General features: G+C 42.8%; 1 protein-coding gene across 1 annotated transcript in view; it reads left to right on the top strand.

The window, feature by feature from the left end:
* Positions 1-23,984, top strand: part of LOC126278285 (acireductone dioxygenase) — a 54,058-nt gene that overhangs the window by 17,923 nt on the left and 12,151 nt on the right. The window contains exons 2-3 of the mRNA XM_049978298.1: positions 3,441-3,564; positions 17,969-18,088. Of these exons, the coding sequence (XP_049834255.1) occupies positions 3,442-3,564; positions 17,969-18,088 (243 nt within the window). The 5' untranslated portion in view covers position 3,441. The remainder of the gene's footprint in view (positions 1-3,440; positions 3,565-17,968; positions 18,089-23,984) is intronic.

Here is a 23,984-nt window from a genome sequence, read left to right as displayed (position 1 = left end):
CCAGTTGCTTGGCCACCATTGACCAGACGTTTTCAATTGGTGAGAAATCTGGAGAATGTGCTGGTCAGGCCAGCACTCAAACATTTTCTGTATCGAGAAAGACCCGTACAGAACCTGCAACACATAGTTGTGCATTATCCTGCTGAAATGTAGGGTTTCGCAGAGATAGAATGAAGGGTAGAGCCACGGGTCGTAACACATCTGAAATGTAACGTCCTCTGTTCAAAGTGCCGTCAATGCGAACAAGAGGTGACCGAGACGTGTAACCAATGACACCCCATACCATTACGCCAGGTGATATACCAGTATGGTGATAACTAATACATGCTTCCAACGTGCGTTCACCGTGATGTCACCAAACACGGATGCAACCGTCATGATGCTGTTAACAGAACCTGGATTCATCCGAAAAAAATGACGTTTTGCCATTCGTGCACCTTGGTTTGTCATTGAGTACACCATTGCAGGCACTCCTGTCTGTGATGCAGTGTCAAGAATAACTGCAGCCATGGTCTCCAATAGTCCATGCTGCTGCAAACATCATCGAACTGTTCGTGCAGATGGTTGTTGTCTTGCAAACTTCCCCATCTGCTGACTCAGGGATTGAGAAGTAGCTGCACGATCCATTACAGCTATGTGGATAAGATGCCTGTTATCTCGACTGCTAGTGATATGAGGCCATTGGGATCCAGCACGGCATTCCATATTACCCTCCTGAACCCACCAATTCCACATTCTGCCAACAGTCATTTGATCTCAACCAACATGAGCAGCAATGTCACAATACGATAAACCATAATCGCGATAGGCTACAATCCGACCTTTATCAAAGTCGGAAACGTGACGGTACGCATTTCTCCTCCTTACACGAGGCATCACAACAACGTTTCACCAAGCGACGCTGGTCAACTGCTTTTTGTGTATGAGAAATCGGTTGGAAACTTTCCTCGTGTCAGCTCGTTGTAGGTGTCGCCACTGGCGCCAACCTTGTGTGAATGCTCTGAAAAGATTCTAAGATAACTGCTCCCTAATGTGAAGCTCTTTGGACACTGTGGGTAGCATACTGAAGTATCTTTGTGAAAAAATGTGGCAGTGTCTGAATAAGAAGGCTTTTCAAAGGCTATATCAGACCATGATTTTCTGCCAAGTGATTTGTGGTAAGGTTTCACAACATTCTGTTGTACCTTGGGCAGAAATACATACCATATTTTACAGATTATAAGATGCTATAGACTGTAAGACACACCTTGTTACAACATATTCCATTAGGTACAACCAATATTCAGATGTCTGCTGAGAAGTATGTTAGTTTCTATATAACGATGTAATTTTCTGACAAGTAGTAGCAAAAGGATGGTAGGATATCTGTTAAGACATCCAACAAATAAAGAGGACGTAAGTTGCTTGTACTGTTCTGGGATGAAGAGGTTACCACAACAGAGGAATTCATGGCAAGCCTCATCAAACCAGCCAGAAAACTGATGGTGTTAATTTCTATGTATAGCATGGCATATTGTATGACTGTGTCAGTTGGACACAAATGTCTGAGTCAATATAAATTTAATAAGAAACTGCATAAAGATAGCAAAGCACACAATTCCCACCAGTCTAGTGGTGTCATAAACACAAGCTTGAATTCACCTTTCAATAGTGGCCGCTGACTTTGTCACATGTTCATTAAACCTATATTTTCCATAGGAATTTCATCCATTTTGGAGACATTTCTTGTGTGTGAGATGTAAAGAGTTTCTCTACTGTAGATGCTTTTTCTCAGATGTCAATTTTAGAAATATACACTCCTGGAAATTGAATGGAAATTGAAATAAGAACACCGTGAATTCATTGTCCCAGGAAGGGGAAACTTTATTGACACATTCCTGGGGTCAGATACATCACATGATCACACTGACAAAACCACAGGCACATAGACACAGGCAACAGAGCATGCACAATGTCGGCACTAGTACAGTGTATATCCACCTTTCGCAGCAATGCAGGCTGCTATTCTCCCATGGAGACGATCGTAGAGATGCTGGATGTAGTCCTGTGGAACGGCTTGCCATGCCATTTCCACCTGGCGCCTCAGTTGGACCAGCGTCCGTGCTGGACGTGCAGACCGCGTGAGACGACGCTTCATCCAGTCCCAAACATGCTCAATGGGGGACAGATCCGAAGATCTTGCTGGCCGGGGTAGTTGACTTACACCTTCTAGAGCACGTTGGGTGGCACGGGATACATGTGGACGTGCATTGTCCTGTTGGAACAGCAAGTTCCCTTGCCGGTCTAGGAAAGGTAGAACGATGGGTTCAATGACGGTTTGGATGTACCGTGCACTATTCAGTGTCCCCTCGACGATCACGAGAGGTGTACAGCCAGTGTAGGAGATCGCTCCCCACACCATGATGCTGGGTGTTGGCCCTGTGTGCCTCGGTCGTATGCAGTCCTGATTGTGGCGCTCACCTGCACGGCGCCAAACACGCATACGACCATCATTGGCACCAAGGCAGAAGCGACTCTCATCACTGAAGATGACACGTCTCCATTCGTCCCTCCATTCACGCCTGTCGCGACACCACTGGAGGCGGGCTGCACGATGTTGGGGCGTGAGCGGAAGACGGCCTAACGGTGTGCGGGACCGTAGCCCAGCTTCATGGAGACGGTTGTGAATGGTCCTCACCGATACCCCAGGAGCAACAGTGTCCCTAATTTGCTGGGAAGTGTGGTGCGGTCCCCTACGGCACTGCGTAGGATCCTACGGTCTTGGCGTGCATCCGTGCGTCACTGCGGTCCGGTCCCAGGTCGACGGGCACGTGCACCTTCCGCCGACCACTGGCGACAACATCGATGTACTGTGGAGACCTCACGCCCCACGTGTTGAGCAATTCGGCGGTACGACCACCCGGCCTCCCGCATGCCCACTATACGCCCTCGCTCAAAGTCCGTCAACTGCACATACGGTTCACGTCCACGCTGTCGCGGCATGCTACCAGTGTTAAAGACTGCGATGGAGCTCCGTATGCCACGGCAAACTGGCTGACACTGACGGCGACGGTGCACAAATGCTGCGCAGCTAGCGCCATTCGATGGCCAACACCGCGGTTCCTGGTGTGTCCGCTGTGCCGTGCGTGTGATCATTGCTTGTACAGCCCTCTCACAGTGTCTGGAGCAAGTATGGTAGGTCTGACACACCGGTGTCAGTGTGTTCTTTTTTCCATTTCCAGGAGTGTATTTCCAACTTGATGCGACTAATTCTCATACACAATGGAGACATTTGTCTCATTAATAAGCTGATCTGTAAGGTGCATCAAATTGATGGACTTATCCTCATAACATTTATTCCACCTTTCAATCTACCAAACTTGCATTTCAGTATGAATTAACAACATATGTAATATTTTTATTGTTCAATAACTCTAAAATTAAATTTTTGTGTCTTGTAGGATGGTTCGAGCTTGGTTCATGGACACTTCTGATGCAGACCAACGGCTGGAGCATCATAGAGATCCTCCTCAGTTCATAGACCTTGATGAGTTGTACAAGACTACTGGTGTTGAATATTTTAAGGTGAGTGCAGAATTGCTGTCTATTGCAAGCATTGCAAGCTTCACTTGATGTGTGACAAGTACAGTAATACCATTTTACTGCAACAAACACTAATGTATTGCATATCAAGAAGCATTATGAAGAGTATGACATCTGGGTATACTTTGCCATTCACCTCAAGTTAAAATAAAGGAGGGCATAGTTTAAGGCTTGGTCATTTAATACTTGTATTTTTAGTGCCCAGATTTATTGCTTCATCTGTTTGTAAAGTGGAGCTGTGCTTCATCAGTCATTAAAACTGTATCAATTTTTGCATTGTTGTTATTAGGAGATGGCAGTCACCACTATCTGTATACTAAATATTTCTGTTTATCCTATTCCTTCTGGTCCTCTGTACTGCAAATACGATACGGGATAGAGGAACTTCATGTATTGCATTGCACCTATGTATGGAACTGTTAATTGCACTGATTACTTTCATGAAGATTTTTGGAGATTACTGCAATGTAAACTCAAATTGTGAAGATCTGCTAACCTGTAGTTTGATATTGCCCTCAGTTTTGGCGATACTTCATATAGTAACTGGAATTGTGGCACAGTCGGGAGATGCTGGCGGACTGGCCGAGAACTTTGGTTGTGAGTTGTCAAAAGCCATGAACAACAAGATCAGTGGCGGACAACAAGACAGTGTGACAGAACAAAAATTCCAGAGTGGAAACCAAATTGGGAGACTTAGATGTAGCAATATCAAGAGCCAAACAATGCTGTGTGTAATGAAAAAATTAGAGCACAGTTGGGACACGACTGAGGTGCAGACTCTTGCACTGTGGGAAATATCGTGGCCATGGGTGCTGAAAGGCTGGACCATTGGGTGTGGTCCGCACTTAGCAGTTGCAAATATTAGAAGCAACACCTAACAGATGTCATGTAGGTCCAAGTATTCTGGTGGGCTTTCGAACTCATTGGGCTGGAATACCAATTACCCTCCCCCCCCCCCCCCTCTCCTTCCCAGAATGGGTGCATAGGGCCTGAAACACCCTGGACAATGTTTCAGAAGGTAAACTGATGGCAAAGTTGGTTGTACTGGCAGGAGAGCCTGGCAGCTAGGGGAAGGAATGCGAGATGTCGGGCAGTGCACTGGAGAATGCTGGTGTGTTAAGGGAATGGTATGGTGAGGTCTCAACCTCCACATCCACAGGAACTGCTAGGGTGCCATAGGGCCCTAATTGTAGTCATATGGGTGAGGGGTTTGCAAGGGCAGGCACTCCACCTCTGAGTGACCCTCTGATAGTGGCACAGTCAGGTGGCAGCAGGGACAGAATTGGTTGTTGTGCCGATGCTCCAAACCTCACAGAGTATCAGCCGTCATAAGGTGCCATCCCTGCATGGTCGCCACCATTATCAGCATCCAAGAAGATTTTGCTCCCTAGGAATGCACCCAGTCTGCTGAACCTTGGGGGTATCATCCTATGTCAGGTCCGGTGTTCTGAGGGCTGTGGTGCCAGAAGGTGGAGAAGAGTACATGGCTTTCACCTATAGAGGAGCTCTGCCAGGCTGCAGTCAAGGATGGGAGTGGACCTGTATGTGCTCAGGAACATTGTGAGTCCTGCTGCCATGGTGGATGTGTGCACTGCTTTCAACATTCATTGTTTAACCAAACACACCATCTGCTTCACTTCACCATTGGAGGAAGGGTGGTAAGGCTGGCTAAACAGGTGTTTAATGCCATTGGTGTTGTACAAGTGTTCGATGGCCTAGCCATGAATTAGGGCCCATTTTCGGACATGAGGGTTCGGGGAAGCATTTTGATGGCTAGAATTTGGGTAAGTGCATTGAGTGTGGAAGCAATAGTGGTGGACACCATGCTAACCACACATGGGTAGTTGGAATAAGCATCCACAGCAATGAGCCACATAGTCCAAAAAGGCACCAGCAGAGGCCAGATGAATATGGTCCCATGGGTGACCGGGAGTGGGCCTGAGGGCAAAAGACTGAGGAGCAGCAGGCTGATGTTGGGCACGTGCCGAACAGCTGCACACCGTGGCCACCAAGTCTTTGTTCAGGTCTGGCGAGTAGACAAGTCACCTGCTTTTATACGCAACGTAATCCAGTGGCCACAGTGGAGGAGTTTCAAGATATGAGGGCATAAAGGTAATCAGGATGACAACACGGTGGGTATCCACCTCTAAATTCAGCAGGAGAACATCAGAGACAACAGATAAACAATGAGAAAGGTGATCCCACGCCCAGAACTCTGCATCAGCTGATTTAGAAAAATAAGTAGGCCACCCATTAGCACATAGTGCATGAGGCCGCGTGGGGTAGCCGAGCGCTCTGAGGAACCTTGTCACAGTTCGCACGGCTCCCTCTGTCGGAGGTTTGAGTCCTGTCTTAGGCATGGTTGTGTGTGTTGTCCTTAGCTTAAGTTAGATTAAGTAGAGTGTAAGCTTAGGGGCAGATGACCTAAGCAGTTTGGTCCCATAAGACTTTACCACAAGTTTCCATAGTGCATGACATGCTGTAAGATAGGGTCATGACAATGTGAGTGGCAGTAATGGGAAACCTAACCAAGATGTATTGACATTCTACATCAGTGTGGGAACAGAGCTCCTGTTGGTCAAATGCCGGGTCAGTCCTGAGGGTAGACAAGAGAGTGCATCTGTGTTTGAGTGTTGCATGGTAAGGTTGTACTTAATAGTGTAATTTTAAGAATTAACAAAAAGAGTCCAATGCTGTGTAATCTGCGCCTCTCACTATTTGTTGATGTTACTACTATTGCCAATGGTAAAGTCTCTTTTTTAAAAAAAATATGAGAGGAGTAAGATTTACAATAAACTTATCTTCTTTTCTTGCAGTCGGCTCCTGTTCTTAATTTCAAGGGGTCTAGTTCTTGAAGCTGAAATTTTCTTATTTTAGGTTCTTGTGGTTCCAATTGACATAATTAACTTCGAAGAATGTCTGTGCATTCTTTTTTTTTTTTTTTTTTTTTGGTTTTGCAGTAATTTATTCTCTCATTTTACTGTATCACACTGTCTTTTGAATTTTCTCAGTAACAAAGCCAAAATTACACTGTTCTTTCAAAATACAAAAACACATCTGATCACATTAGAGGCATGTCCATTACTACTTCCTCTGCATTAATAAAAATATTCCAAAGGGTTTTCAGTTTTTCTTGACCAATGGATTTCTCTTAATTTATAAATGAATCCAGAAATAAACATAATAAACAGTATCAAATTGCATAATTAATAATAGAAATTTTAAGTGTGCCAAATATTTTGTAATTTCAAATGTTCCTAAAAAAATAATTTTAGCTGTACATACAGAGCTAGTACATATTGATTGTAACAATGAAGAAAAAGGGATTTCTTTATACAGAATTTAGGTTGATGTATAACGCATAGTGTACAAAATCATATGAAATTTTTAGAAAAACAGCTGAGATAATATTGACCTGTTCAAAATTTGAAAATTTCTGGTGCCAGCTACTTCTATTGAGGAAAAGTAATGCTAGAGGAGGGTCTCTCTCTATAGCTCTCCACTCTGGAAGCCGAGAGTAAGACCTAAGATTGCCACCTACGGTTTTTGGTCAGTAATGAGACTCAACTTAGTCCCAAAAAGGTATACATGAAATTTCTTAATGGCAGACATTATCAATAAAGCCTCTTTCTCAATCTGTGAGTAGTTTCTTTGAGCAGGCATCAGTGTCTTCTAAGCATTGGTCATGGGTTGCTCAGTCCATCATTGTTATGGTGCTCCAGCACATCCCAAGCCACGTTCGAACAGACGCTTGAAAGAGGCATGAATGTCATTGAGTTCCTGGAAGAAAATGATGTCCAAGAAGACCTGACCTTCATTCGTGACAGAAAATCCAAACAGCGAGAAGGCATCCAGGTTGAAAATGTTGCCAGCCAAGTAACTATTAGCAACAAACACATTATCATCCATATAACCATCTTACAAGCTGCTGCTGTTGTGGGGAGGGAGGCAACAGCTCTTTTGTGGGTATGTGTGTGACGGGCACGAGGCCCTGAGCTATTGTACCCTTTCCTCTCTCCTGGACTGTTTGTCCTTCCCCATATCTACACTTTCCCATCCTGTCTCTTCCTTCTCCTGCCCTCTCCCCTCCCCTCTTTTTCAACTGGTCTCCCTTGTAGTTTGACCTCCCTTTCTTAATTGTTTTCGTAGTGTGAGCCATTTGAGGAAGAACTCCCTCCCTGGCGCCTTGGGCATGGGTTCGCTAAATTGCCCAATGTCTAAAATACTCTGAGGCCCAACAGAAATTTGATCATCTCCGCCCGGTTTCTTTGTGTCTGTTGCATCCTTTCCTCCTCCTTCCTCCTTACCTTTCCTCCTCCCTGGCGATTCCCACTACCTCCCCTCGCAGAACCGCTCCTGCTTGGCTGGATAAGAACCCTCTTCTCTGGCACCTGTTAGGGATGAGGTTCCCTCTAGGAATCGCTCTCCCCGACATCTCCCGGACAAAAAGCCTGTAACTTAGCCGCATGCAAGACCCATGCTCTCTGGTCCTCAAGCTGCTTGTTCTCTTTCAGATCCTGATATTGCTGAGACTTCCTCTCTTCCTGACCACACTTCCTCTCACCCTCCGAAGTGGAAGAAGAAGATGCATAAGTCGATGAGGCCTACCTCCCAACCCCTAACATCCCAAGGGATGTCTCCCCCATCCCTCTCAATCATGGTCTGAATTAATATTTATGGATGTCACTCTGTCCTTACTGGCGATGGTCACTAACTTGGAACAATGACCGATTCTGGACCGCCCAACATCCACCCAGCCTCTTGCACTACACTCCTCCAATGGAACTGTAATGGTTACTATTGTCACCTTCCGGAATTGCAGTCTTTCTTTTGGCTCTACTCTGTAGTTTGTGTTGTATTGCAAGAATCCCTTTTTGTGGATACTCATTCACCAACACTTCATGGTTTCCAAGGCTTCTGTCAGAACAGGGTCAGCCCTTTGCTTGGTACGTTGGTCCTTTGTGTGGTGTCTGTTCGTTGGTGCACATGGACATTGTTAGTTGCTGGGTCCTCTTCATTCTGTACTGGAAGCGGTTGTTGTTATGATCCATTTAGACTCTGCAGTAATGATATGCAATCCATATCTCCCCACAACCAGCCTCCTGCTCTTCTTTCCCTTCTTCAACAGCTCCCTTCCCCCTTCCTTCTCCCAGGAGATTTTAATGCCCATAACCTTATTTGGTGTGGTACTGCAACCACTTACCAGGGTAGGATTGTTGAAGATCACCTCAGAACTGGTGACCCCACACGCTTTAGTGTGGCACATGGCACTTTCTCGGTCGTGATCTTTCCATCTGTAGCTATGGATTCCTCGCCTCCTTTCAAAGGGGAGCTCATAACAATTTGTGTGACTGCGTTCAGTTTCTGATCATCTTCTCTTTTCTCCAGCATAACTCACCTGAATGCTATCCCAGGTGGACGATCACTAATGCAGGTTGGGATGCCTTTTCCTAAGCTGCTATTCCAACCGCTCCACCACACAGTGGTATTGATGAGTCTGTACATAGTTTGGCCAACACCATCCTTTCAGCAGCTGCTTGAGCATTTTCTTCTACCTTAAGTTCTCCCCAATGGAAGACTGTCCCGTGACAGACCACTGAAATTGTTGCAGCTATTAAACACCACTGTCGTGCATTCCAATGCTACAACATCTATCTCTTGGCCATCTTCTGGCCATTAAATGGCTTCCTGCATGGGCCCGTTATCTTCTGGAATGCCAGAAACAGATTTTTTGGGAACGATATGTCCCTGCCATAAGACTGCATTCTCTCTGTAGGCACAATTTTGGCCGCTGTCATCCTACAGGTGTCCTGGGAATTTCCCTGCATGGTGGTATCCTCACCAGCCTAAACTCTTTATCACTGAGCATTTTGCCCAGGCCTAAGTGTCAGTTCACTGTCTGCCTACACTGTCTGGAACAACTCCCTTTATCTTAGTGTTCCCTGCCACCTGGAGCCTCATAATGCCTCAATATAATGGACCAGGTGCACAATCAAATGCTTCAACACACATCAGTGGCTGGCCAGTGTCATATACTATCCCTTTTTAACTGTCTCTGGAGAGAGGGGGAATTCCCTTCCCATTTGCAAGAAAGTGTTGTTGTTCCAGTTTTGAAATCAGGTAAACCGCCTTTTCAGACTGACAACAGTGTCATCTGCAAGGTACTTAACTGTATGGTGAGTCAAAGGCTGTACTGGATCCTTGAATCCCAGGATCTTTTGGCTTTAACACAGGGTTGTTCTTGCCAAGGCTGCTCTACTGCAGATAATTTGGTCTACCTGGAGTCTGCTACCCGAATGGCTTGTGCCTGATGTCAGAACCTTGCTGCAGTCTTCTTTGATCTGCATAAAGCTTATGATACCACATAATACTACCATGTTCTTGCCATCTTGCATGAGTGGAGCCTCCATGGCCCGCTTCTGCTTTTTATCCAGAACTTTTTTGAGGTATAGGCTGGGCCCCTTGTAGCACCTCTCATCGCTGAAGAAAGGGATTGCACAGGGTTCAGTTTCAAGTGTCCCTCTCTTTTTAGTGCCTATCAGTGGTCTGGTCATGGCTGTGGAGCCTATGGTGGCCCCCTCTTTGCAAGTAGATGATTTCTGCTTTTATTTTTGTTCATCTGTGATGGGCATTGCTGAACACAGACTGTAGAGGGAAATACACTAAGCATAATCTCGATCTGTCACTCGTGGCTTCCATTTTTTGGCTGCCAAGAGCTGTGTTATGCAATTTTGTTGTCCCCACACAGCCCCTTCCCATCTGGATCTGTACCTAGATGGCCTATACCTCGTTGTGGTGGTCTCTCATTGTTTTGTTTTGAGACAGGTCTTTGATGCCTGGTTGACATGGCTTCCTCATCTTCATCAACTAAAGTGGAGATATTGGTCAAACCTCAATGTTCTTTGAAGCCTCAGTGACACCAACTTGGGGGCAGATGACTCTACTCTGATAAGGCTCTACACAGCATTGGTCCAGTCCTGTCTGAATGACAAGGGTCTCACATATGGCTTGGCATCACTTTCAACATTATAAATGCTGGACCTGATACGTCATTTTGGTGTACAGCTGACAGCTGCTGACTTTTGGACTAGCCTCCTAGCAGTGGCAGGGGTTCCACCTTTGCAGATTCTGTGCTAACAACAATTGATCGCGTATGTCTTACACATCCTCTGCTCTCCGGAGCACCCAAACTACTGTCTCCTCTTTACAAATATGAAGATCATCTCATGCAATGATGGGTCAGGTGTAGGGTTATGATCACCATCTGTATATGGTCCCTTTTTTCTGAACACCAGCTTTCCCACCTCCCAGCCCTTCTCAGGGCTCACTCACGTACATGTTTGTGGTGCATCCCCCCCTCCTCAGCTCTGTCCTAACCCATCACAAGGTGTGTTGTACTTGACTCATCCTGAGGCCCTCCTTCACTCATTCTTCTCCATTCTCAGGACGTTTCGGGGGTTCAGAAGTAGTCTATACTGGTGGCTTGACGGTTGCTGGTGATGTTGGCTTTGATTACATTCACATGAGATGTAAAGACCTCTGCTCCTTGCTGGATGGCAACTGTGTTTTCACCGTGGAGTTGGTAGCCATCTTTTGTGCTCTTGAGCATATCCATTCTGTACTAGTAAAGCTTTCCTCATCTGTATTGACTCTTTGAATACTTTACTAGCTCTTGACCATTGTTGTCCTCCCACTCCTTGCTCATAACTATCTAGGAGTCCATTTTGCCCTTGAAAAATGTAGACACTAAGTGGTTTTTGTCTGGAACCCTGATCATGTTGGGATCCTGGAGTCTCACTGACACGTGGCCATACTGGCTACCGGCAAGGTGCCTCTTAAGATTGGTATTCCAGAATTAGACGTTCAATTGGTATTACACTGTCAAGTTCTAACAACTTGGAATGGCACACCCTGACTTTGATGAACAAACTATGGCAGGTAAAGGAGACAACAAATCTTTGGAGGTTCTCCATGTGGGCCTCTCACAATGATTCCATTGTTCTTTACCAGCTCATCATTGGCCATACTTGGCTGACTCATGGTCATCTCCTCAGTCACAAGGATCTGCCCCATTGTCATTGTGGTGCTCATTTAACAGAGGTCTATATTTTGCTGGACTGTCATAACTCAGCCACCCTGCAGCAGGCTCTTAATGTTCCTGACAAGCTGACACTGGTGTTAGTGGACGATGCCTCAGGGACTGACCTAGTTTTGTGTTTTATTCATGAAGAGACTGCTGCCACTCTCTCTAAGGAGGGCACCTCAGTCTTGTCAGCCCATTGGAGGATTGGCAGGATACCCTGTTGTCTCCTCAGCCCCAAATGGGCAGGGGCTGTCTGGGCTTGGTAGTGTGCCCCAACCCTCACCTTTCCTGCTCTTTTGCTCTTCTCCCTGTTTCTTGTGTGTTCTGTTTGACTTGGTGCTCTTCCTCTGTTTTCCTGTGCTTCTGTCACCCTGTCCATGTTGCTAGTCCTTTCTAGGTATTGTTGGATGGAGTGCTTCTGATAAGTTGCAAGGGTACAACCCCCATGGCCCATTCTGCCTTAGAGGGCCTCTGGCTGTTCCCTAGGTGGGGCACCTCACCAATTGTTCCTTTCTCTAGGCTTTGTTGACCTTTGGTAGATCTTGGGGTTTTCTTTCTTTGAGTTTCATGCACTAGGCCCTTCTTTGGTATCTGTTCCAGGTAGCAGAGACTGATGGCCTGTTATTATTTTGGTCCTTTTAATCATGAAACCAACCTAATGTTTTGGCTTGGCCACTTACAGTTAGTGCATTACCCACCACTGCCTTGTAGGTACATTCCTTATATTGCATACATATCTGCTCATACAGAAAGCTGGCCTTACCTTTTCCATCGTCTCTAGTTCAGCCTCAATACTCTTGTTTCTTCACCTTTTGTCCAGTGTTTTTGAGAATTCACCAATCCTCAGTGCTATTAAATACTTGTCGTCTTATATGTGATCCTCACTCCCACCCTTCTGGCTAATTTGCGTAGGTTACTGAGTTGTGTCCTTGTGCAGTGTTATGTTGAACAAAATTGGTAATAACCCATGACATTTTCGATCTGTAGTGAATGTGCACTGATATGAAACTATGTGGCAGATTAAAACTGTGTGCAGTAGCCAGACTTGAACTCAGGGCCTTTGCCTTTCATGAGCAAGTGCTCTACCAACTGATCTATCCAAGCATGACTCATGGCCTGTCCATACAGCTTTACTTCCAGCAACACCTCATCTCCTACCTTCGAAACTTCACAGAAGTTCTCCTTTGCTGGAGGACAGGTTGTGAGTTGTGCTTGGGTAGCTTAGTCCATAGAGCACTTGCCCACAAAAGGCACAGTCTCACGTTCAGATTTCAGTCCTGCATACAATTGTAATCTACCAGGAAGTTTCATATCACCGCACTGTGAAATTTGGATGATAGGAGATGAAGTAGTGGCAGAAGTAAAGCTGTGAGGATGGGTCATGAGTCAGGCTTGGGTAGCTCAGTTGATAGTGCACCTGCCTACGAAAGGCAATGGCACCAAGTTCGAGTCTTAGTCCTGCACGTAGTTTTACTCTGCCAGGAAGTTTCATACCTCTACCTGTTGACATTGGTCTTGATCTCAAACTTTTTCTGATATTACCCTTCTGAATTTCACCCTTGCCTTTGTGACTGTCAGAATTTCCATTGTTAGTTCTCGTGTAGTGTCATCTTGTCCTCTGTTCTCCAATATCCTTCCAAGAGCTATCTGTCAGTGGAATCCTATGCCTTCAAGAAGTCCATGAAGGTTACTACCATGTTTTTGTTCTTTAAAGTCGTAAGTTCTACCACTTGTTTCAATATAAATATGCTCTGTGCATCCTCCTCCTTTTCTAATTCCCACTTGATAGTTTCCAACTGCAGTTTCCATCTGTTTTTCTGATCTTTTCAGGAAGAATTGTGACAGTGATGTTCCTCTGTAGTTGTTTGCATCCCTCTTGCACCCTTCTTACCTATCGGCACTATGATCACGTTCTTCCCTCCTTCTGGTAACATTTGTCTGCAAATTTGGCAGGTAACCCATTCTGGAAACATCCCCCAGGCTGTGGCTAAGCCATGTCTCCGCTATATCCTTTTTTTCAGGAGTGCTAGTTCTGCAAGGTTCGCAGAAGAGCTTCTGTAAAGTTTGGAAGGTAGGAGACGAGATACTGGCAGAAGTAAAGCTGTGAGTACCGGGCGTAAGTCGTGCTTCGGTAGCTCAGATGGTAGAGCACTTGCCCGCGAAAGGCAAAGGTCCCGAGTTCGAGTCTCGGTCGGGCACACAGTTTTAATCTGCCAGGAAGTTTCAACCTTGGTCATGTTGTGTATCACTTCGTCGCCTCCCCACTTTACCACCTTGGCTGATATCCTGTCTTCTCCAGTTGCATTTTTATTCTTTAGATCAGTTTTGGCCTTTTTGACATCATCCCTGATTGGAATGCTTGACTCTCTTCTGCGTCCATTCTCTGTTCCTATTTGGCTTCAGGTGGTTCACAATTCAGCAGTTCATGAAAGTACTCTGCAAGTATTCTACACTACCCTTCACCCTTAACAGTCAGTTTCTTTTCCTTCTCTCTAATAAACAGCTCTTTGCCCCTGTAGCCAGTCGGACTCATTTTGCCTTTCCCATAAAAGGGTATACTGTTGGTTTTCCTAAAGTTGTTCTCAGTCTCATCCAGTTCCTGCTTCGTCCTTTGTCTTCTGGTTCATGTTATTGTTCTGGCCACTTCCTTTATTGTTCTGAGGAAAACCTCCCATTGTTCATGGTCCTTTTCATTACTCCAGTTAATCGAGGCTTTCATGCAGTCCTCTGCCACTTCCTGACAATTCTTATCTCACTGCCAGTGCTCATTTTTCTTTTCTTCTTTTCCCTATAGTTCTGCCTACTTTCCTATGTTCAGCTTCGTGTCGACCCATTCACTGTATGTGTCAACTCCTTTCTCGTATGCGACTTGATTGAATTTTAATTTGTCTGTGTTTGTTTTCATGTTTCCAGTTGCTATATTCATCTGTGGCCCATTTGGAATCTGATGGCTCTTGACTTCTCTAAGATAGTGATGTGATTCTAATTTTGGATTCTTCCTGATCTCTTCAATCCGACTGAATGCTATATAGTCTGTCTGGAAGACGGGTGCATGGATTGCTCATATCTTTCTTACCCAGTTTGGCCCTGAAGTGTATTGTCATCATCTTCTTTTGTGTTCTCGACACAGTTCAGTTAACCTTTCTTCATATTTGTTTGTCCTGTTATGTACTGAGTGTTCATGTACTATTTCCATATATTGATTCTCCCTTCTAGTCTGTATATAATAATCACTTAACAAATATCTTGACTTGTCTATGTGGTATGCTTTCCAGCACATCATCTAATTCTTCCCAGAAACTAGCTATTACTCTCTTTTCTTTGCTGTTATTGCCATTAGTAGGTACATTTTCATTTACTATTTTATACATATGTTTCCTGTTCATGTTGTCAGCATTGATATTCTTTCTATTCTACACTACGTTTCAGTTACGCCGTCGCTGTACCTATGAACCCCGTACCAAGGAATATTGATGTGTCTTCCTTTTCCGCTCTGGGAGAGGAGCTGGAGAAATGGACAGAAAAGAGGCCAGTGGAGATTGAACAGTAAGAGGAGGGTAGAGGAGTTGGACAGGAGGAGGAGGAGGAGGAGGACATGGACATGGACATGGACATGGACATGGACATGGACATGGACATGGACAGAGGGGCGAGGAACATATGGACGGGGGGGGGGGGGGGGTAGTGTGGTGGTGGAGGACATTGACAGAGATGGGGTGAAAGAGGAGATAGACAGAGGGGGGGGGGGGGGAGGTAGGAGATGGATGAGTAGAAGATTGGAATAAATACATACCCGGGCAGCACTGCGTGTTTTCCACAGCTCCCTCCTAAACCACAGGACCAATTTCAGCCAAACTTGTTACATCTGTCTGTTACTATCAAGAAACAATCACCATGGGGTAAGAACCATGTACCTATCATAGATCAGGAGACATGACGGCGTAAACTCTGAGATGCGTGAAAATACGCCAAATTGTGCATCCGTTATTTGCTACTAAGACACTCCTACAGTTGAGTCAACTTAACAAAATTCTGAACACTGGGTAGGACTTTTGGCAGCTTTCAGTTGCTCAGTGCAAATTGCTGTAGGTGAAAACAATAGTCATCTATAGAGGTATGAAGAGGTGTTGCCTTAGAGATGTTTACAGAATCATGTTGTAGACAGGTGAAGCCGCTGCACCCAGCGTACAGGAACTGTCCGAGATACTGTACTTATACATTGTACATTATGTATATTTCTCTGTATGGCTGTATCATAATTTTAAAGGCATTTTCACAAATACATGGAAATTAATTTTTTTCAATAATAGCAACAAATCCAGTTCATTTTTCGTTTTTGTATGATTGCAGTTTTGGTTGATGGGATATGATGTTTCATGTATTAGGGACATTTTGGTGAGTGTCAGAAATCCTGCTGTGCCACAGACCTTCCAGTCATTGATACCTTATGGTGTTTACAGTGGGCAGGAGTTTACTGTTTATTTGTGCAATTTTAAAATTTGTGTAAAAATTAATGATCCCACCAAGTGGAATCTTCGTACTGTAACATAGTTTGTGAATGTAAAGAAGTAGACCATATCGAAATTTATGTTTTTGGAAATTTGGTAAAAGAAGCTTCAGTTTGAGGCTGGTGCATCATGTTTACTGGGAGATGAGTGAAGAATATTCATGAAGAAACACGACGAGATCAACCTTCAGTTGTGATTGATAAACTCAAATGAAGGATTGAGGCAAAAATTTAACAGCGTTGATGTTTCACTACTGGTGGACAGAGTTGTGCTTCCTGAAATTGCACAATCAGTTCTTTATCAAATTGTTAGTGGTGATCTGGGCTATATAAAAGTGTGTGCCAATTAAGTCCCTTGACTTTTGACAGATTAAAAAAATAATAATGGAAGCTTTACTGACTTTTCTCACTCACTACCACAGGAATAGTGAAGTGTTTTTAAGCCACATTGTTACTGGTAAAATTCCCTGGGTTTAGCATTAAAGTCCAGAAATAAAATAAATGTTGTTGGCATGAATATCCATGATCCTCAACAAAACTAAAAGAAGGCCAAACGAGTTCTGTGCACCAAAATGGTTATGAACACTGTGTTTTGGGATTGAAAGAGTGCCTTACCCGCCAACTTCATGCCTAGAGAAGAAACAATAAATGCAGCAGCCTATTGTCAGAGCCTTCAGCGAATATTCCATGCCATTGAAAATGAATTATGTCAATTATTGTCCACTGGCATTGCCCATCTTTACAATATGCTCATCCACATTCTGTTACATTGAAGGAAAATTTGCTTTGGCAGTTAAAGGGGAATATTTTTGGACCTAATTGTCACCAAGTGATTAGCACCTTTCTTCCAAAATTGAAGTACTCTTTGGGTGAAAAGCACACTGGGAATAACAATGAACTGGAAAAGGATGTTAGTGACTGGTTCAGTAACTTTGCAGTAACTGAGTACATAGAAGGCATAGGAAAGCTCATGGAGAGAGCTACAACAAATGTACAAATTTAAATGACTACTACATAAACACCAAAATATATTGTGAAATAAGTTTTATTTTTTTTATTTTTTTGGATTAAAATATCTGTAGCAACAAACATTTTTTACTTTTAGAATGGCCTTCAAAATGATCTACAGTAAATAAATGTATTAGTGATTTAATGTCCCAGAGAATTTAAACACAAAGTTTGTGGTGTTTGTTTGGGTCTGCTTTGAACAAACATTTCAGTCTTCGTGTGGGCACTCTGTCAGTTTCTTTTTGATAACAAAGTCTCTCTTCCTTTTTTTATCCATTTTTAATATTTTATCTTTATGCCATTCCTCCCGCATTGAGTATCTTTGACTCTTTTGTGTGTGTGTGTGTGTGTGTGTGTGTGTGTGTGTGTGTGTGTGTGTGTGTGTGTGTGTGTACCACAGTGTTAATCAACAAGAGGAAATTGATGACTCTCACCTTCTGCTTTCTAGAAGACTGTCTGTGTGCATAATCAGCACTGTGTGGAATTTTATGCCGTCCTCTCATCAACAATATCTTTGCTTGTTCTTTAGTGCTATATTTCACATGTTTCTGTGGCAGCTAATTTGGTTCGTAATGTAAGAAACAGAATGAGACAGTAGTCTGGAGAAATCTGATTTGTTAACTTGTTTCTTCTGCACCCCATACTGCATTTTTTACTATTTGATTCTCGCACATTTTCATTTCTGTAACTCGCACATAATTTGCGGTCAGTGTGTTATGTGCTTTATTATGATTGTTATTATGTAATGTGCATAAACAAAATTAATATTAGCTTAATCATTATTTCAGTTGAATCCAAAAACATTTATAGAAGATGGAGAACTTGAAAAAATCAAGAAAGAGCGTGGATACACATATGAAGATGAAATCACTTGTTCAAAGAACTGTTTACCAAACTATGAAGAAAAGGTAGTAAGATAGTTTTCACTTCTTCTGAAATAATTGTTAATTGATGTATTTAGGTTAAAAGTTAAGAACTTTATTGAAGTTGGATATGTAGAAGACTTTTTACAATTCTGATATACTACTATAAAGAAATAAAAGTATGAGAGACAGGAAAGAATAAAAAGCTGGAGGAATACTCCCTGACTGCAAAGCTACATCTATGTATCTACATATATACTCTGCTAGCCACCAAGTGGTGTGTCGCAGAGTGTTCCACTCGCGGATCGCGTGAGGGAAAAACAACTGCCTGAATGCTTCAGTACGAGCTCTAATTTCCCTTATCTTTGAATGGTGATCATTGCACCTTATGAAAGTTGATGGTAATAATATATGCTCTGCATCCTCGGCAAAGATCGGATTTTGGAATTTAGTGAGCAGCCCCTTCTGTTTAGCGCGTCGTCTATCTGCAAGTGTGTCCCACTTCAAACTGTCTATGAGATTTGTAACGCTCTCGCGATGGCTAAATGTACCAGTCATGAATCTTCCTGCTTTGGATCTTCTTAATCTCTTGAATCAGACCCAACCGGTAAGGGTCCCATACAGATGAATAATACTCTAAGACTGGATGAACTAAAGTATTTTAAGCAATTTCCCTTGTTGAAGGACTGCATCGCTTCAGGATTCTACCAATAAACTGCATTCTACAGTTCGCCTTAGCTGTTACTTGTGTAATCTGATCGTTCCATTTGAGATCATTTTGAATAGACACACCCAGATACTTGACGACTGTTACCACTTCCAAACTGGGCATTTATTTTGTACTTGTACATTAATGGGGATTTTCACTTTGTTATACGCAGTAGGTTACACTTACTAATATTGAGAGATAACTGCCAGTCATTACACCACACATTTATTTTCTGCAAATCCTCATTGATATGTTCACAACTTTCGTGTGATACTACCTTCCTGTAGACTACAGCATCATCGGCGGCAAACAGTCTAATGCCGCTATCAACACGATCAACCAGATCGTTTATGTAAATCGTCAAAAGCAGGGGACCTATTATGCTGCCCTGGGGCACACCTGACGTTATGCCTGTTTCAATTGAAGTCTCCCAATTCAAGATGAAATGTTGCTCTCTGTCTGTTAGAAAACTTTCTATCCAACTGCATATGTCATCAGATAGATGGTAAACTTGCACTTTTTGGAAGAAGCAGCAGTGCGGAAATGAGTCGAATGCCTTTCTAGAGTCGAGGAATATGACATCAACCTGGGAGCCGGTATCTAGAGCGTGTTGTATACCACGCACAAAGAGTGCCAGCTGTGTCTCGTGTGACCACTGTTTCCTGGTTTCTGCAGGTGAGCTTCCCAGAGTCTAGAAAGGTCATTATGTCTGAACACAAAATATGTTCCATGATTCTACAACAAATCAATGTCAGTGAAATTGGCCGGTAATATGTGCATCCAATTTTCTACCCTTTTTATAGATTGCTATGACCTGGGCCTTCTTCCTGTCTCTACATCTACATCTACATCTACATCAATACTCCGCAAGCCACCTGACGGTGTGTGGTGGAGGGTACCTTGAGTACCTCTGTTGGTTCTCCCTTCTATCCCAGTCTCGAATTGTTTGTGGAAAGAAAGATTTTCGGTGGGCTCTAATCTCTCTGATTTTATCCTCATGGTCTGTTCGCGAGATATACGTAGGAGTGAGCAATATACTGCCTCACTCCTCCGTGAAGGTATGTTCTCGAAACTTCGACAAAAGCCCATACCGAGCTACTGAGCATCTCTCTTGCAGAGCCTTCCACTGGAGTTTGTCTTTCACCTCCGCAACGCTTTCGCAATTACTAAATCATCCTGTAACGAAGCATGCTGCTCTCCATTGGATCTTCTCTATCTCTTCTATCAACCCTATCTAGAACGGATCCCACACTGGTGAGCAGTCTTCAAGCAGTGGGTGAACAAGTGTACTGTAACCTACTTCCTTCGTTTTCGGACTCCATTTCCTTAGGAGTCTTCCAATGAGTCTCAGTCTGGTATCTGCTTTACCAACGTTTAATTTTATATGGTCATTCCATTTTAAATCACTCCTAATGCCTACTCCCAGATACTTTATGGAATTAACTGCTTCCAGTTGCTGACTTGCTATGTTGTAGCTAAATGATAAAGGATCTTTCTTTCTATGTATTCGCAGCACATTACACTTGTCTACATTGAGATTCAATGGCCATTTTCTGCACCATGCGTCAATTCGTTGCAGATCCTCCTGCATTTCAGTATAATTTTCCATTGTTACAACCTCTCAATATACCTCAGCATCATCTCGTGGAACTTTCCACTGTTCTAATGATCTCTGATAAATGATGGATGACAATAGTGCTGTATTTGTAGCATAGTCAATATAAAATCTTACGGGGATACCATCTGAGCCAGATGCCTTCCTGGTGTCTAAGTGTCTTAACTGTTTTACAATCCCAGATACCCTAAACACTATGTCAGCCTTTCTTGCGATTGTTTGATAATTGGAAGAGAGAATGGTGCTGCAGTCGTCTACCGTAAACGAGTTTTTGAAAGTTAGGTCTACAATTTCAGCCTTCTGTTTATTATCATCCGTTATATTACCCATACTGACAGCAAGAGAAGGTATTGAATTATTTGTAGCGTTCATAGATTTTACGTACGACCAAAATTTTTTGGGATTATTTTTAGAATCTCCAGATAAAATATTGCTTTCAAATTCATTAAAAGAATCTCTCATTGACCTTTTGACAGCTGCTCTCATTTCACATAATTTCTTTTTGTCAGTGGTGCAGTGACTACGTTTAAAATTATCTGCCTTCTCAGCAACTTCCTAATATGTTTGTTGAACCAAGGTGGATCCTTTCTCTCCTCTATATTTTTGCTAGGCACATATTTCTCTAGCATGTGGTGGACAATGCCTTTAAATTCCAACCAAAGATGCTCAATATCTTTGTGTCCTGCAGTGAATGCTTGGAGCTGACGATGAAGATATTCATTAATGACACTTCTATTCTATTTCCTTTCCCAAACAAGAAAACTCTATGCTGTTCCCCTCCCCCACTGACATAGACGTCACAATGAGATTATGGTCCCCAATACCTTCTTCTAGATTAACTTCCTCAAAAGGATCAGGTCTGTTTGTCACCAAAATATCTAATATGTTCCCATCTCGAGTTGGTTTTCTAACCAATTGCTCAAGGTTTTATGTTGAAGAGCGCTCCTAGAATAACTTCACATGAGTCTTTGCTTCTGCCCCCTGTGATAAATGTGTAATTATTTTCCCAGTCAATGGACGGCAGATTAAATTCTCCACATATAACTAATGGATAATTTGGACATTTATTTCCTATGTACTCAAAACTTTCCCTGAAACATTCTGCGACTTTTGTTGTGGATGCTCGTGGTGTATAAAAACATCCTAATACAATGGTCACTCCTTGTCTGATTGGCAGCTTTATCCAGACTATTTCACAGTCCAACCCATCTACTAGGGACCTCTGTAAGAAACGCTGGGAATGTCAGTATGAGACTAGATTTAAAATTTTCAGCATAGGTATGACAATGACCCCATCTGTTTCATTGATTTGATTTGATTTTAACTGGAGAGCTAAAACAGCTTAGTTCTAACCCGCCACTGCCCGCACCGAAACTAGGTTTATTGTGTGGCATCGCTCCCTGTATATCTAGTAAAGCCAACCACTGCCCTTAAGAAGTGTAAGGTGTCCCTCTACCAGTTTTTTGTTAGACACAATTTCTTCAGGTCTAGTTGACAGAAGATTCTGTATCTTTTACTCTCCAATGCCATGCATTCAAAGATTAGGTGTGATGCAGTTTCTTCATCCTCATCACAGATCCTACATTTAGGGTCCTGTTCCATTATACCCATTGTGTGTAGGTGTTTTTTGAAGTTCCCATGGCAGGTCATCAGTCCAGTCATGAGTTTGATCTCTTTCCTGTTCAATCCCAGGATTACAGAGCTTCTTTTAAACCATGGCTTGGGCATCATTACCTTACCATGTTTTTGTTTATGGACCTTGGTCCAATATCCTACGTGCTGTTTCCTAAGCCAGTTCCATAGTCCTAATTTGATCATAGCCTTGGTGATTGTCAACATAGGTTCCGGTCCAATAAATGGAGTTGTTGCCCCCATCCTAGCCAATCCGTCGGCTTGTTCATTGCCACAGATACCTGAGTGGCTAGGGACCCACACTAGGTACACCCTATTGCTTCCCCCTAGCTCCACCAGAGCCCTATGGCAATCTGCAAAATCTTAGATCTTGTTGCAGGAGCTGCCAATTATTTCAGGGCTGCCTGGCTGTCTGAATAGTTGTAGATGTTACGGTCATTGTAACACCTACTCATATTCTCCTCCACACATGCCCTGATTGCAGTTATTTTGGCTTGGAATACAGGGGCCAGTTTCCCTAGAGAGATGCTGCTCTCCAGTCTTGGCTGAACCCCGTACAACCCTGCCCCAATGCCTTGATCTGCTTTTGACCCATTGGTGAACCAAACGATGTCCCTCGTACGGTGTCGAACTGTTTTCTCTCACTGCCACATGATAGAAATTTTGGAGTATTCAAAAAGAAAAGAAAAAAATTGTGATACCCTAAAAGCAAACAGTAGAAAAATGTGGAAGTACATGTTGCAGAGTATGATGAAATAATTGATTTTGATACATGTTGTATCGACGGGTAACTGAAGGAATCCCAAGAGATAAAAAGCAGGTATTCTCCCTTCAAGTACTGCAACAATTAGAGGGCTTGAAGCATCTGTTTACATCAACATTCCTGTTACACACATTATTTCTGAGAAAGTCAAGGTCACTGCCTTATCTTACCATACAATGTGACAAGGTATACAAGGACAAAGTTCCCATAAACTTCAAAAAGATACAGGACATTTGAAAGCCTGTGAAATATGTTCTTCAAGAAGCGATGGAATTTTACGAGAACATTCTAAAATGGCCAACAATGAGTACTTTGAGTGAATCTCTTCATCCCTAATAAGTCGTAAGTCCTGTGTGTGTGTTTGTTTCTTCATGAATTTAAATTATATTCAGTCATAGTAATAATGCAGTATGTAACTAACATTACTGTTGTTCATTAATATGTATTGAATAAACACACGTGATTAATATTCCATATTAAATTTATTAATCAATACAGGTCATGAATTTACTGGTAACCACAGGGCTTAAAAGCATTAAGTCCATTTTTGAAAAACAGAAATAAATGCAGGTTAAGTGTTCAAATTGTATTTTCATTAATAAAAATTACATTCTAAAAAATTATTTAATAGATAACACTAGTTAACAAATTTAAACTTTTTCTGCATTTGGTTTGTAAATGGGTGGATTTACGTAATTGAGAAGTGTTGAATACAATGGTAAAATCAGTTTTTCTCTATGACATCACATTTCCTAGATACAAAGCAGAATAAAAAATGGTAACAGCAAAAATTGACACAATTAAGTCAAGCAAAACTACACATTCATAATGTTTGAAGTCAGTACTGTTTTGCATGTAACGCCAGTGTTGTGCTATGTAATTAATGACATTGTGTTTCAGTTAATGGTACACTGTGATACATATTTGAATAGGTCTTTAGGAGAAGAAATGAATTACTGAATAAAAATGCAGGGTGCCATTTAAAAAAAGTCATACTGCTGTTCATATCTTTGTAAAAAACAAAGCTACAATGAAGGCAATCGTGCTGATTGATGTCCCCCCTGACGGCTGAAGAGCATTTGCTTGAAACGTTTTGTAATTTGCTTCTGGACAAACAATTATTTAGAGTAGTCAAGATAAATGGGACACCCTTTATATGGGCATGATGCCAATAAAAGGTCCAAATTAGTTCATATTAAAAACAAACATTCCAAGACTTACC

The sequence above is a fragment of the Schistocerca gregaria genome, chromosome 1 (genome assembly GCF_023897955.1).
Source record: "Schistocerca gregaria isolate iqSchGreg1 chromosome 1, iqSchGreg1.2, whole genome shotgun sequence".
Taxonomy (NCBI): Eukaryota; Metazoa; Arthropoda; class Insecta; order Orthoptera; family Acrididae; genus Schistocerca; species Schistocerca gregaria.
The sequence above is the reverse complement of the archived record's forward strand: the minus strand, read 5'-3'. Positions and strand labels throughout refer to the sequence as shown.